This window comes from the organism of the source record quoted next, unplaced genomic scaffold (assembly GCF_019419815.1).
Source record: "Pyrus x bretschneideri cultivar Hongxiangsu unplaced genomic scaffold, Pyrus_bretschneideri_v1 Contig17, whole genome shotgun sequence".
Classification (NCBI taxonomy): Eukaryota; Viridiplantae; Streptophyta; class Magnoliopsida; order Rosales; family Rosaceae; genus Pyrus; species Pyrus x bretschneideri.
In genome coordinates, this window is record NW_025999468.1 from 4,187,753 (window position 1) to 4,204,618 (window position 16,866).

The 16,866-nt window shown below is 35.2% G+C and overlaps 1 protein-coding gene across 2 annotated transcripts; it reads right to left on the minus strand.

Annotated features, from left to right (window-relative positions):
* Window positions 1–12,158: 12,158 nt before the first annotated feature.
* Window positions 12,159–16,569, minus strand: LOC125476036 (disease resistance protein RPV1-like). Of its 2 annotated transcripts, XR_007257412.1 has the most exons (5): window positions 15,965–16,569; window positions 14,390–15,488; window positions 13,968–14,249; window positions 12,601–13,773; window positions 12,159–12,447 (listed from the first exon to the last, which is right to left on the minus strand). XR_007257412.1 is itself a non-coding variant. In XM_048581749.1 (4 exons), the coding sequence occupies exons 1-4, from the start codon at window positions 16,465–16,467 to the stop codon at window positions 12,745–12,747; spliced, it is 2,913 nt and encodes a 970-aa protein (XP_048437706.1). In that variant the 5' UTR covers window positions 16,468–16,569; the 3' UTR covers window positions 12,159–12,744. The 2 variants fall into 2 exon arrangements, 1 of the variants encoding a protein (XP_048437706.1); XM_048581749.1 differs by having other exon boundaries at window positions 12,159–13,773.
* Window positions 16,570–16,866: the final 297 nt, after the last annotated feature.

Here is a 16,866-nt window from a genome sequence, read left to right on the forward strand (position 1 = left end):
GGTATGTGAAATCACATGTAGATATATATGGTCACCATGATGCATCTCATGTTGAAGCAGTTCTTACAAACAAAGTTTGATCGACAAGACCGAATATTTCTGAGATGGATCTTCAAGTGGTTTCGAAAAGGTGATAGATAATGCAGACTTATATACATGAACTCAAGCAACACACCATTGGCCTTGCTAGGTAGTGATAGCTTTGAAGTGAAGTTAAAGTTTATATCTATAAGCACAAGATATACGATGATTAGGTCTAAGAACTATTTGCATACTATAACTTGAAACTTTGTAACGTTTGACATGTGGTACATTCCATAAGTTTAAGCTTCTTAGGCAATCAGTGTTTAGTGAACTTGTCTACAGACAAGCACTTGTATATAAACCACATGTCTAACAAGCGTAGCACAAGGTCATGCTAACTTTAATGCAATAAACAGTGGCCTTTCCATATAGTCAATGTCCAATTGACTTTCTGAATGGCTAAGAACTTTGTTTAAAGACTGACTACGTAATACAAGTCTCCATGTCCTAACCTCGTTTAGGATATTATACCTTAATTCATGTACTCCTATGGACTCGATCATAGTATACTATTTCTATAATATAAAACCAAACTTATGAATTAATAAATCTTGGCATGTTATATAGATAATTAAAATGGAGTTTTAAGTAATATCCAATATTACGAAATTGTCTTTTAGGGCACAACTCCAACACTATTTACTTAAAAGTTAGAGGTCCCAGGTTCGTTCCTATGAATGACTAGTCCAATACTTATTTGTGCACGGCCCATTATATAACTTTATGTTCACATTCTCAATAGTCAATATTGTTGCATCAAAAATACAATTGTCTTTTGTACTAACGATAATAAATTAGATAACAGGAGGTTTGACTCCTAGTAATGACTAGTTCAATCAAAACTCTAAAAGATGTTAGGCGCTAGTCGAGTGGCGAGCTAGGCTTATATGGATTTAAGTAAATATATTAGTATATCACATAAAAAATGTCTATTTACACTTAATCAAAAAACTTTATTTGTATTGGGAATAAAATAAAGATAGAATGCAATAAAAGCCAATAAGCTCAGTAAGCAAATATACAATTCAAAAGCCAAAGTGACACATCCCGACCAAAATCAAGGCGTGTTGCTCATCACGTGAGGGTGACGTAGCCATGTGCGTAGTGCGGAAATGATAATGATATAAAGAAATGTGAATAACTAAGAACCAATCTAACTAATTTACACTAAGCAAATAAAAGTGCAATCCCGATAGTTAAGTATGGTTACACAATAATCGAGCATAGGTAGCCAAAGTGCAATCCAACAGGACAAGTACTAATTATACAATACTAGAGGTGGTCCTACATTAGTGATAATCTGTTAGAACCGCTGTTAATTCCTCGTAAGCCACCAATAAACACTCCTACCTAAAACCTGGAGGGGTGCAAAACAGAAAGTGTGAGTAGGAAAAAACAAAGCTTTTCAAGACCATTTCACTTATCAAAGGTAATAACCCCTCGCTGTAAAACTTGTATAATTTCTCAAAAAATAGAATACATACGTAAATCAAAACCATGCTCGGAATAGCAAAATTCATATATATGCCATGTCAAATATCTCAGCATAAATTATGTAAGTCGGGTGATATAAATCAATGCAAATGATATGTCAGCCGGAGTCACTTAATATGACTTGTACGACTGAATCTATAGCTCGTCCATCTAGTTGGAGTCACCAAATATGACATGTATGGCTCAACCAATAGCTCAACAAGTATGCCTGCACACGAGTCGGAACCACCTAAAGTGGTTTGTACAAAAGGACTGGGTGTAAATAAATACGCTCAAGTGCTACAATCAAGTGAAGACTATGCGAATGATCGCGGGTCACCTACAAGTCGGAACCACCTATAGTGGTCTGTACGACAAGACTATGCACCTAACTTGGATCCAAGGTGAAACGTATGGTGCGAAAGGTAAACATCACGTGAAGGACTGTGCCCTGACCACAGGCGTGAGCACTAACACCAGGGTGCAGGTTGATGAGCTATAATACATCTCAACATAATCATGCAACTCACATCCACAATCTATAAACTCACCTGGCACTTACCTGAATTTCTGCAGCATCAAACATAAATATGTGCAACTACTAAATGCATATTCTAAGTATAAAATATTTGGCATGGCATTTCAAAACATAAGTCCATTTAAATGAGTTTCTGGGGAAAAAACCAAGCATATATATGTTCTGAAAACCAAAATCTCACTCACTGATATGTGGCAGGGTCATAAGCTCCAAGCCTCGCCTGACTGCGCTCGTCCTCTGGAAACGTCTCACATATATGTGAAACAACTATTTTAACGTTATTTTAAGCACATAACCAAAACTAGGTAATAACTTATCATACGTTGCTCAATTGGGGTATTTGAATATACCATCGTGGCCTACTCAACCCCACGAACATCCTCATATTTTTAGAATAATTTTCTAAGTTTCCACGCGCCCTCACGCGTCGGCCAAGGCACGGCCACACGCGCCACCCATGCACAGACACGTGCCTGGCACACTGACGGATTCCCTAACGGTGTTAAGGAATATTCCGTTAAATAACAGAATATACAATTAATTTTACCTGACGCCGTTAGCATATTATGTCAAAATTGACGGAATATTCTTCTTCTTCTCCGATGGTTCGTTGGATTTCGGCGCTGGCCATTGCTGCATTCGCCAGTTTCTGCAAAACTTAAAACTTGAATATCTTCGCCATTTCTCAACCAAATTTCATGAAATTTGTACCAAAATAAAGCTCTAAATGAGTAGAACTAGTTCTTACCACTTTTACATCCTAAACCCACGAAAATGGCCAGAAAAAATCCTTGAAAAGCCGGCTATTCTTGCAATCCCACAACCAAGCTCATTTCAACGTCCAAACTTAACCAAAACTAGCCTAACATGCCAGAGAAGATGAATTCTTACCTTCTTAAGTCTTAAATCCAGCTAATATCTTCTCGATCACACAGAAGAAAATTTCACTCCTTGTCGGAGCTCGGGCATCTCGAGTTCTACTAGTCTTTTCCTCAAACCAAAGGCATGGCTCGACTCCATGACTTGCAAGGAGTTCAAAAACAACCTCTACTGGCTCGATTTGTGAGAGATGAAGCTGGTAGAGAGATTGGACGTACGGATTGTATGGACGAGAAAGACTCGAGAGAGGGAGAGAGAGAAGTCTATACGTGTGTGTGCACGTGTGTGTGTCCGGATTGGGTATCCATATAAAATCCTTAAGCCCTAATTGGGCCACTAATTGTAGGCGAAGATTCATCCAAAACAATCCCAAGTTTCAATTGGGTCCAAAGAAGTAGGAAATGAAAATAATTAGTCCATTTTCTTAGCCCAATAATACATTCACAACCCAACGCTCAAGGGTAAAATAGTCATTCCACGCTATCGAGGATAAAATATATTATATTTCGGGACGGGTTGTCACACAAAGCCAATAAGTTTGGTAAGTAAATTAACAAACTACAAATATAAGCAAAGTTTTCACAACTGAATTAATTTAACAAATTCTTTTGGTAGGTTAAGCATTATTCATTTGAATTTAATTAGTTAATTAAAAAAAACTTGAACTCTTAGCGTGCAGCCTAGATTGTCTAGTCCCTCCCCAAATTTAGTGACTATTTTTGCCCAAAATCGCCACAGAACCCACCGCCCAACACCTAGACCGATTTTTAGAATACCTTATTATCACTAGTAGTTCTCGTACCATTCGAAACTCATTGTAGTTTAGGAAACGTCAAATTTTATTCTTCAATTTATTAAACCCTAATATGAAACTTGATCAAAAGAAAATGTGGGCACTTAATTTGTGGAGAAACGCTCATGTTATTGACACACCGTGATCAAAAGAAAATATGGCCTGCATCTTAATGTTACGCGAGGAACTTGCCAAAAAACTAGACCTGGCATTCGTGTCGTGTTTCTCGTGTTCGTGTCGTTTTCGTGTCATACCCGATAACTTAACAGGTCGTGTCGTGTAATACCTGTTAAAGTAAACGGGTAATATGACCCGACCCGAAATCTGTTGGAAATGTGCCCTAAAACCAATCATATGATGATACTTTACGGACATTTCAAACTAATGTAGTTTAAATGTAAAGGGCAAAGATTATTGTTTGAGCCGTCTCATATAAATGTTATATGCTTAAACGATAAGTCCAAGGAATATGTGATTGGAAGAATGCGATCTAAAGAAGTTAGATTCATGAGACCATTCTTTCGTTGACACATCCTAAACGTTCCTGATCATAGGATTGTCAATTGGGCATTGACAGTCCGTTAAGATCAGTACGTGCTATGTCTTCTCTCAGGGAGAGTGACTAGTCTCGAGTCATTGGTGTGTGTGACATCAAGATAAGTACGTAGGTGCTCAATAGAGAATGAGTTCACTGAACACGATCAACGAAGAGTTCTCATATTCATGTCACATGAGAACTCATGGTTGGGATAATGCAAATTAGTCTTTTGACCTGAGGCATCACAGTTGTCTTGTGGTTAGGTCCTTAATCTTTGATTATGTCAAAGTCACTCCATCAGGAGGGTGTCCATGGCATCGTTGGGGTTAAGCCACTTAGCCATGGAGGCAAGTGAATGCGCAACAAGGGATCTCTAACCTTCAAACTGTTTGAGGGAGAATACTCTATGATATGATTAAGAATCTTTGGCCAAAGTATGAATGAGATTTAGGAATGTGTTCCAAATCACATTCAAGGTAATCATATAAGCACAAGACTCACATTGGATAGTAGACATGAATAAACTATCAAACCAAACAATGTGGTCAAGAGTATTGTATTAGAGAAAGACCGTATTGCATTTGTAATCCTAAAACTAAATAGGTTCTCCACCTCTTCTGATTAGCTTGGGTAACCATGACATGCTGCTAGACGTCAACCATGGTTTGTGGAAGCCCTAAAAGTGTATTATCACTAACGGGAGAATTGAAAGTAAGTTTCAATTCACAATCGATTTGAAAGAGTTTGAATCGCCCACTGCCTCGCTAAAAGGAACCTAATGGATCGTACACCGTGTAAGGTAGAGATTGAAGATTCAACGGAGATGAGTAAGAATAATTAAATGGTTTAATTATTTATGGCAAGGATTAATTAATATGATTATTAATCAAACGAATAAGTTCGTTGAAGACCTCGGGATAGTTTTGGACCTTAAGGCCCAATGGGCTTCGAACGTCAAGTCCATTGACTTAAGTTGTATGACAACTTAATGAATAATGATTCACAAAGGCCCAAATAGCCCAAAGAATACTCTAAGGCCGGCCATTTACAGAAAGAGTGGGTTTTGACTTATTTACAAGTTTGCCACTCAAATGAATTAAAGTATAAGTGTGACTTAATAGCCAAAATTCATTAAGGGTTGTTTATGGGAAATTGGAGAAACAAAAACTCTCATTTCTCTCTAGAAATGGCCGGCCACACTTGAGGAAAACATCTAGCAATCTTACTTCCTCAAGGTCACTCATTTCTTCTCCAATCTTACCTTGGTGTGGAGACTTAGAGGTTCTCAATTTTGGGAACTTGGAGAAACCTTTTCATCCATCCAAATCCATGGATCTAAGATGCAAGGAATGAAGGCCCTCTCTTTGGGTGATTAGCATTTGCTTATGCAAAGAGGAATCTACAAAGGTATTGATTTCTCAACTCACTTTGTTTTGAGTTGAGTCTTGGTTCACCTATCTACTAGGCTTTGAAGTTCATGGGTTAAGTTTTATTTTTGAGTGCATATAAACATGATTCCACCTTTTAATTGTTAATTGCATGTTGTTGATGTTGCTCAAAAGAAAATATGGCCTGCATCTTAATGTTACGCGAGGAACTTGCCAAAAAACTAGACCTGGCATTCGTGTCGTGTTTCTCGTGTTCGTGTCGTTTTCGTGTCATACCCGATAGCTTAACGGGTCGTGTCGTGTAATACCTGTTAAAGTAAACGGGTAATATGACCCGACCCGAAATCAACCCGTTAATATTATCAGGTAATATGACCCGACCCGTTACCCGTTACCCGTTAAGAAAATTATATTTTAAATCAATAAAAATGAAAAGAAAAAAATAATTTGACCCAAAAAAATGTAAATCATAATATTAAATTAGTATATACATACTAAATTTCGGAGTTGACCCCTTAATGAAAGTTGTAAAGCTTTTCATTACGAGTGATTACATTTTTCACACTTATTATTATTAATTTTTCACTCAAATAAATAACATTGTTCATGAGATTTGGAGGGTTTTAAAAATCTAAACGTATTTATACTCTCATCAAGTATAACGTAAGATTTTATGGTATCCACTAGTGTAAATATTTTAAATTGAAGATCGAATTCATTCATTGTATTCATATAGGGTCAATGAGTGTAGCTGTAAAAAATCATCAAAATCGGAGTTACAATGACCGTTAAATCGTAATTTTTCGTTTATAACCGTCGAAAAGTTTTGTCTCATTACTTGATCTTTGAATGTTTGTTTTTTTGCAATTTTTGGCGTATGCGATCTCGAAGCATATATAAACAAGTTTAACGGTTGGACCGTTGAAATTAGTTTCGTAGGATGCGTATTCCATCAAAACAATAGATTCACTAACACTAAAGAGTTTATTTATACTTTCATCGAGTATAACATAAGATTTTGTGGTATCCACTAATGTAAATATTTTAAATTGAAGATCGAATTCATTCATTGTATTCATTTAGGGTCAAGGAGTGTAGCTGTAAAAAATCATCAAAATCGGAGTTACAATAACTGTTAAATCATGATTTTTCGTTTATAACCATCAAAAAGTTTTGTCTCATTACTTGATCTCTGAATGTTTGTTTTTTGCAATTTTTGGCATATGCGATTTTGAAGCATATATAAACAAATTTGACGGTTGGATCGTTGAAATTAGTTTCGTAGGATGTGTATCACATCAAAACGATAAATTGACTAACACTTAAGAGTTTATTTATACTTTCATCAAGTATAACATAAGATTTTGTGGTATCCACTAGTGTAAATATTTTAAATTGAAGATCGAATTCATTCATTGTATTTGTTTAGGGTCAATGAGTGTATCTGTAAAAAAAATCAAAATCGGAGTTAAAATAACCATTAAATCGTGATTTTTCATGTATAACAGTCGAAAAGTTTTGTCTTATTACTTTATCTCTGAATTTTTTTTTTTGCAATTTTTGGCGTATGCGATCTTGAAGCATATATAAACAAGTTTGATGGTTGGATCGTTGAAATTAGTTTTGTAGGATGCGTATCCCATCAAAACGATAGATTCACTAACACTTAAGAGTTTATTTATACTTTCATCAAGTATAACATAAGATTTTGTGGTATCCACTAGTGTAAATATTTTAAATTGAAGATCGAATTCATTTAGGGTCAAGGAGTGTAGCTATAAAAAATCATCAAAATCGAAGCTATAATAACCGTTAAATTGTGATTTTTCATTTATAACCGTCGAAAAGTTTTGTTTCATTATTTGATCTTTGAATGTTTGTTTTTTGCAATTTTTGGCGTATGCGATCTCGAAGCATATATAAACAAGTTTGACGGTTGGATCGTTGAAATTAGTTTCGTAGAATGCGTATCACATCAAAACGATAGATTCACTAACACTTAAGAGTTTATTTATACTTTCATCCAGTATAACATAAGATTTTGTGGTATCTACTAGTGTAAATATTTTAAATAGAAGATTTAATTCATTCATTGTATTTGTTTAGGATCAAGGAGTGTAGCTGTAAAAAATCATCAAAATCGGAGTTAAAATAACCGTTAATTCGTGATTTTTCGTTTATAACCGTCAAAAAATTTTGTCTTATTACTTGATCTCTGAATGTTTGTTTTTTGCAATTTTTGGCGTATGCGATCTTGAAGCATATATAAACAAGTTTGACGGTTGGATCGTTGAAATTAGTTTCTAAGATGCGTATCCCATCAAAACGATAGATTCACTAACACTTAAGAGTTTATTTATACTTTCATCAAGTATAACATAAGATTTTGTGGTATCCACTAGTGTAAATATTTTAAATTGAAGATCAAATTTATTCATTGTATTTATATAAGATCAAGGAGTGTAACTGTAAAAAATCATCAAAATCAAAGTTAAAATAACCGTTAAATCGTGATTTTTCATTTATAACCGTCGAAAAATTTTGTCTCGTTACTTGATCTCTAAATGTTTGTTTTTTGCAATTTTTGGTGTATGCGATCTCGAAACATGTATAAACAAGTTTGACGGTTGGATCATTGAAATTAGTTTCATAGGATGCGTATCCTATCAAAACGATACATTAACTAATACTTAAGAGCTTATTTATACTTTCATTAAGTATAACATAAGATTTGTGGTATCCACTAGTGTAAATATTTTAAATTGAAGATCGAATTCATTCATTGTATTCATATAAGGTCAAGGAGTGTAGCTGTACAAAATCATCAAAATCAGAGTTAAAATAACCGTTAAATCGTGATTTTTCGTTTATAACCGTTGAAAAGTTTTGGCTCATTACTTCATCTCTGAATGTTTGTTTTTTGCAATTTTTGGAGTATGTGATCTCGAAGCATATATAAACAAGTTTGACGGTTGGATTGTTGAAATTAGTTTTGTAGGATACGTATCCCGTCAAAACGATAAATTCACTAACACTTAAGAGTTTATTCATACTTTCATCATTTTGATGGGATATGCATTGATGTTATACTTAATGAAAGTATAAACAAACTTTAAGCGTTAGTGAATCTTATCGTTTTGATGACTTGGAATAAATATATTAATTATTTATATATTTTAAGTGTTAATTAGACTATGTTTCAATTAGTATGTGATGATATTTAATAATAAAATTACATTTATGTTTTTTATTACGTATTTTATTTTTATTCAAGTTAAAATGTTATAAGAGATAAAAAAAAGAAAGAAAAAAAAAAGCTGGTTATTTTTTTTCTTTGGGTTAAACATTAGGCGGGAAATGGATGGATATAGGTTGCAAAATTTCCCAAACATTAGGTGGGAAATGGATGAAACTCTTGAAATATTAGGCGAGAAATTAATTATTATAATTATTTTTATGTTTTTGGTATTTTTAAATTACTTGATATTTTTATTTTTAATGTGTTTTATGATTTTTAATCTCAATCCTTGCCTATAATATACTATAAAAATAAATAAATAAATAAAACTTAAAATTTAAAATTTATATAGAATAATAATAGAATAATAATTAATAAACAATATATACGTATTCATTATATCTATTGCATTTTATAGTAAGTTTTTTTTAGTAGTTTAAAAAATTAAAATCATCAAAATAGCATTTTTCTTATCGTGTCGAAACAGATTACCAGCGTGTCACTTTCGTGTAAACCTGTTAAGGACCCGTTATTAACGGGTTATTATCGTGTGTCCCGATAATGACCCGATTAATTATCGTGTTGACCCGAAACCCGTTATTTTCGTGTCGTTTACGTGTCGTGTTAACGGATCGTGTAATAAATTGCCAGGTCTACAAAAAAACCCTTGGCAGGACATTTCCCATGGTTCCATGGTTTCAACTTGTCGAAACCCTTATAGGAAATCTAACGCTCGAAAAGTGTTATTGTCTTGGTTTGTTGCTTGTGGCAGGGTGGACACATTTGACATGGTTCAATGAGGGTGTCCTTACTACTTGTCGCCACAACGGTGGGTCGCATGTGAATCAAATCATTCAGTTGATCACACGTTCCTTCATTGCTCGGTAACTTTGGGTATTTGGTTGAAATTGATTACGGAGATGAGCATTACCACGGTAGTTTCAAGGGACTGTTTCAGGAATATCTTATAAAAAGCATAGAAACATGAATGTTATCTTTCGGGTTTGATATTCCAAGCTGGTAAGTCTGTTTGACAATGGCTACAGGTATGGTGAAATTTTTTATAACCTCTTTGAGCCCAAAAAAGTGGATAATCGTGGCTTGTCACTTAGAAAAAAAAAAAAAGAATATTATGTAATTAATAATGTCAGATGATTTCCGAAAGCATGGTGGACAACCCAAGTTATATACATTGTTGGCGAAATAGAATGAAACCGAATCGACTGACTAAGGAGAGTTTAATTTTGGGCAAAATATATAGAAACATGAATATTATGCTAATTATTGATGTCCAATGTTTTCCAGGAACATCATGTGCAACCCGAGTTACATGGCCACTGTTGATGAAATTGAACAAGTGATTGACATACCCTGACCCTGATAGCCATTAGAGGTTGCCAATGATATAGGACCAGTTTGAGGTTGATGTGCTTTAAAAAAAAAAACTGTTAATGTTGTGTTCTAAAAATAATCAGCTATACAATAAAGCAGTTGAGTGTTCGGTAAACTATGTTTTAAAAAGTTTTGTGACTATGAAAAACAATGTAAAAGCGTTTGGTAAAATTTAATTTTTAAGTGATATAACTGTATATAATGACAAAAATGAACATGGTAGGGGGAGGTGGCAACGACAACAGTTGTGGCAATGACATGTGGTGGTGGTGGTGGCAAGGTTACGATTGTTGTGGTGGTGGAAATAATGGCGGTGGTGGTGCAAGGTAGTATTTGTAGTGGTAAGTGGTGGCGATCACCTTGTTGCGCAATGGATAAAATGCGTGTAGCATTTTAAACAATGTTGTTTTTAAAGACTAATGGTAGTGATAAGAATTGAAAATATTCAATAAAGGCTTAGCTCTGCTTTTTATTAAAGCAACTTTTAAAATCAACAAACTGCTTTTAAAAGCTGTTGTTTGGAGCCCATAACTTTTAAGATAAGCATGATATTTAACTTTTGGCAAACACTTTTTATTGCTTTAGTTTAAAGTGAAGCAGTTTTTGGGAAAAAAAATATTACCAAATGGGGTCTTATTCTTCCTTGTGGCCTTATGCCTGTATTTATGTTGATCAGATGGGATTTAAATTGCCCTACAAGTATGGTCATAAAGATATTTAATCTCCCAAATGCTGTTGGATTCAATTTCTAAATTTACACAATTACATTCTTAAACAATAATAGCTACAACAAATATATTTCTATTTGTTTTAGATAAATATTTACTATTATTAGGGGGAGGGGAGAGTTCGAAACTATTATAATAGTTTAGGGGAGAAAAAGTTTCGAACACGGGATGCATGGTTATAAACCCAACACCCTATCGACTAAAACATTGAACCACATGCAATATTTTCTATTTTCTCTAGGATGAATAGCATAAATGTCTATGTCATAAGCATGAAAGGGAGATAGTTTTCAGTGTGTCAAAAATACGGTCTAGCACACCAACTATCATAATACAATTAATTGAATTTTTTTTTTAAATTTCTAACTAATTGTATTATTTCTAACAAATTGTATTATTACACTTAATGCATTGTGCTGAATTTTTGGCATATTAAAAAGTTTCCCTACAAAGGAGACGCTCATAAGAGCGTTGGAATATTCGTGATGCCAAATCCTTTGTGCTCTTTTGTATTTATGTATTTTTTGGGGTAAAATTGGCATCCACTGTGTGTACTCTTTAAATTGCTTTTTCTTCCAATCTTTTTCTCCTTTTATAGTATTTTTATTTATTGAACAAAAAGGCTTTTATTTGTATTATTATTGTATCCTTGAGCTACTCAAAAGCGTGTGTTTTTTCTTTCCATGCTTTCCGTTTCGTTTGGGCCATAAACTGCCGTGCATTGAGGATCTCTCTCTCTCTCTCTCTCTCTCTCTCTCTCTCTCTACACACACGTCTCAGTCTTTGGAAGAATTTGTCAATGATAAGAAAGAAATGCCATTGACATTCTAGAAAAACGTTAACTTCTTAATAATTTAGATTTAACCTAGTTGTTAGAGAAATGTTCTTCTCTAGACATTCAAATTCAAAACCCTGCGGTGAACATTATTATTATTTTTTTAAACAAACGATGTTAAAGAACAAAAACTCTTTCTTTATTAAGAAAACAAATATTAGTTGTTTACACAAAAGTGCATAATAACATTTTTGAAATGTCATTAATCTGGTAAATCGATAATTTAGTTTAGAATCAAATTGAAAGTCTGTGCATGGTAATTTAATTTGATATAATCATTTGACATCAATCTTGCCATTTACGAAGTAAAATTTAAGATCTTTTACTTACATGTGAAAAAAATTACCTTCGAATTATAATATTAAGCAACAGACATGATCCTGAACTTGGTAATGACCAAATCAATGTTCACCCACCCATTAGTTTAAAAAATGAAGCCACACTTGATGACTTATTCCCTTTCAAGTTGGTGGATGAAGCCAAATAAACTTTGGACTCTCTCTATTGCATCACCAAAGATTTCCTACAAACCCCACCACTGATTGTGGAAAGCAAATTGTTCTGTAGACGAGAAAATAAGCTGTAAAATACTACTACAAAAATAACAACAAAGTCTTATTGCATTAAGCGACGTCTACTGTATGAATCCAAGTCTTCTGTTAGCTCAGAAAATCAGCTGTAAAATAAAAAATAAAATTAAGTGGTAGTGCAAACCGTTCTCCAACTTGAAGTATAAAGCTCCTCTCTATCCGCAGAGCTTCATCTTTGTTTCCCTGCTCCAATTGTTCATCTGTACTCCTTTGAATAGTGGGGTGATCATCATACGTACCTCAACTCCTCGTGTGGTCGATTCTCATCTCATGACACATGACTCGGTCCTGCCTCATACTCCACATCACTACGGAAATAAGCATATGGGATAGGCTCGAACTCAGTCACATTTTCGTTGATCAATTCGGGATCCCATACGAGATGTACCCCCGTTTTCTTCACCCTGAAACCAGATCCCATCACAATATAAACTTCAATGGAGTCTCCCCCTTCCAAACTGAGCTCCTTGTTTGGTAAATGTCTTTGCCAAATGACTTCATTTGAAGTTATTGTGTAGGGATCCATTGGCCGGACAACGAAGCTCGTGATCTTGGTATGATTCGTAATAAATATAGCAAAATGATTAAGAGGTGGGTCCTTGTGTAATGATGAAGAATAAACGGTGCACACCGTCAATGATTTTAAGTTAGAACCAGTGGTTTGAGGCACTTGGAAACAGACTCGATCACCCTCATTGTCGACATTTGTGAACCACTTGGCAATGTCATTTCCAGGGGGGAAAATGACACCATCTCCACTCGTTGTCTTGCGCTTATGATTATTTGGAAGGATATGAAAGGATTGCCTCACGTTCCTGGAAGAAATAAAGCCATCTAATAGAGTAGGATATTCTCTTGTCAATACCAAAGGCCAGACGGAAGGGTTGGGTTCTATAAGTTTCAGGCCACATAGAGATAAACGTGTCAGGTTTTTCAATCGTGCTATGGAAGAATATGGTAATTCTTCTATGGCCGTGTTATCTATAAGAAGAGTTGTCAATGATACCATCTCTCCTATATCCGCTTCCAAGTTTTGAAATCTTAAACAGCCAGAAAGCACAAGAGTTTCAATGTGTTTCAACTTATAGAAACCCTTCGGAAGATTCTTGAGTTTTATGCAGTCTTTGAGATTCACCAAAGCAAGTCTTTCAAGACATCCTATCGAGTGGTGAATCTCGAGCAAGCTCTTACAGCCCTTGAGTATCAAATACTCGAGATTTGGGAGTTTTGAGAAGTTTGGCGTTTGTGTTAGGAAGTATGAATGGCTGAGATTCAGAATCTTCAACTTCTCGAGCAACTGCAAGACAAGCCCAAAAGAAAACAAAAATCAAAATAGATAACTTGCTCGTCATTTGTCAGTAAGTTTCTATTTTTTTCATCTATTAAAAGTTCAATCTAAGCCACCTGAAATCAAAAAGAAAAGAGGAAGAGTGTCAAGGTGTAAAATTCGAAGGAACAATCAATGGCTTGGTTAAGGTTATGATAGTATACCATAGAATGCTTCCAAAACTGTGTGAGGTTGCTATACCGTAGGTCGATAGAAACTAGGCTTCTTAATTGATTTAATGCTTCTTTTGGTATGAACTTTAGAGGGAATCCTTGCCAGCAGAGCCACCTTAACTTCGCAGAAAGATGTTTGTAGTCTCCAGTGAGATGTACACAATTAAGTTGGAGCAATCTTAGCCTCTTCATCTTTCTAAACGCTTTCATACTGAAACTAGCTTTGTCTGGTTTTAGCAAATTTAGAGCGAGTCCTTCAATATCTTCCGTTCCCTATGAACAAAAGTGAATAATGAACAGGTTAGTGCATGTAAAAAAAATTTGATTTATATCCACACATATGCAGTTGTTATTCTATTGTATTACATGGAATTAACATTGAATTATATTTGATTAGGAAGCTAAGTACTTACAGATTTGTCTGTCAGTACCCCTATTGCATCTTCTTGGCGCCACAATCTACTACAATTGCCAGGGTGGTTTGGAAATTTTGCACGCACGATTTCTCTGCCCATGTCTCGAAGTAGATCATGCATCACGAGCTTGTTTTTCTCATCGACAGTTACAAGGCATCGTTGAAGGAGGACACTAATTCCGATTTCTGCAAAAAACCCACAACCGTCCAAGATCCTTGTGACAGAGTTCTTGTCCATTCCTATGAAGAAACAAGATATATCAAGGAATATTTCCCTCTCATCCTCATCACTTAGCGCATCAAAGCTAATTTTAAGCTTTTCTTGAATTTCGAACCGAGGAATTTTTTCCAACTTCTTCAATGTGCTTGTCCAATCTCTTAAGCTTCTTTTAAACAGAAAAGAACCTAAAACTTCAAGAGCAAGCGGTAAACCTCCACAATAACCAAGAACACTTCTTGTCAGTTCACTGTATTCTTCATTAGGACAGGGATTTCGAAAGGCATGCCAACTAAAGAGCTCAAGAGCTTCTTCTTCCTTCATTTTTTGAGCCAGATATATTATGTTAACTTCAACTTGCTCCAGTAGGTGTCGATCTCTTGTTGTAATAAAAATTTTACTTCCTCGACCAAAGGAGTCCCGGGCTATAGCTAAAGCATTTAGTTGGTCCACATCATCTACATCGTCAATTATGACCAGTACCGCTCTGCTTCTAAGTTTTTCTTTTATCAAATCAATACCTCTATGAACATCACCAACCTCCATCTTGGTTGGTTTGAAGATATCAGAAAGAAGCTTTTCTTGCAAATTCGTCATGCCATTCAATTCCTTTGCAGTTTCCCTAACATTTCCAAGGAAACTTTTGTACACAAAGCTATGGTAGAACTTGTTATAGATGGCTTTTGCAACTGATGTTTTCCCCATTCCACCCATACCCCAAATTCCAACCATTTGAACATCGTATGATCCCCTGTCTAAGCTGTTAATCTCGTTCACCCGAGAATCTATTCCAACTTGGTAGACAGCTACATTTAAGTATGTGGTATCGAGTTGCTTAGTGATCTCGCCAATAATTCTTCTGATAAACAGCGCCTCGTGCCTGTCAATTAGATTTAGAAGCACAACTAAGACTCGCTATGTAGTACACATTCTGGCTATAGATCGCTTAGAGAAAAACAAAAAATAGTGGTATTTGCTAGCAACAACATAATGGAGGCAGTCAATCAATATAGATTGATCCGAAATCTGTTTCAAATCCAATATAGCACGTATGGGTACATAAGAAATGTATTGAATCGATTCTTTTTAATGGATAGATCTGATCACAACTTCGAAAATGGAATTCAAAGGAATCAAATAGGAAATGATAATCTGAATCATAGAACTATCTTATCCAACATTTATCAAATTTGAAAGAGTCAAAAGAAATGGTTCGGCTCTCTTAAGAGATCCTTGAATCGGGAGGTGAATGATTTTATGAATCAAAATGATGGATCTTGAACTAGGGAATCAAATTTTATTTAAGGTTTTATTATATAGCAGTAAAAGAAGATTGATAAGTTAAAGAATTATTACCCATCTGCAGTGTTTTTGAGATCCCAACCGGACAAATTTGAAGCTTCCGTAAGAGCAGCTCTCCACCTCGCTACCTTATCGGTATCTTCATGGAAGCATTCTTCATGTTTCTGAAATGCTTGTGCAAAACTAGCACTGGTCTGTTTCCTGACATGTGAAGGATCTACATCGTAGAATACTGGCAATACTATTTGTCCAAGTCTTCTCCTACACTCCATGATCTCCACAAGCTCCTGAAGACACCAGCTTGAATCTGCATACCTCTTTGAGAAGACGACGACGGAAATCCTAGACCCTCGGATTGCCTGCACCAGTTCTGCTGTTATTTCTTCCCCTCTTCTTAGCTGGTTGTCAATAAACACGTTGACTCCAGCCTCTTTCAGTGTCATGCAGAGGTGGCCTGTGAAGCCGTTCCGTGTGTCTTCGCCTCTGAAGCTCAAGAACACGTCGTGCATCCAACGTTTCGATGAGGAGGATGCTTCATGCTGTGTCCTGGTACTCATTGTTATGGGAGAGAGCTGCAAAATCTCAATTGGCAGGCTACTGAAGGAAGGGGGTCAACTCATAGAAAAGCCAACCAATTGGAAAACCAAACCGCACTCAAGATGTATAATTCTGCTGTTTAATAGTTAATACAATTCAAACAAAAAACTTAGTTGTTCAATAATTAATTAATATTAATATTAATATTAATATTTTTATTTTTTATGTTTCACCACTGGAATATAATGTATGTATGATTGATTAAAGTAAGAACAATGACTTGCGGTTGAAAGAAGAGTTGGAGCTCCCGCTAAAAACCTAATTAAAATCGACAAGTGTTAGAACAAGCAGGGTGATGTTGGTTCTAAGTTTTAATTCTTTAATTTTTTTTGGGCAGATGTGCAATGGTGATTGGGCAC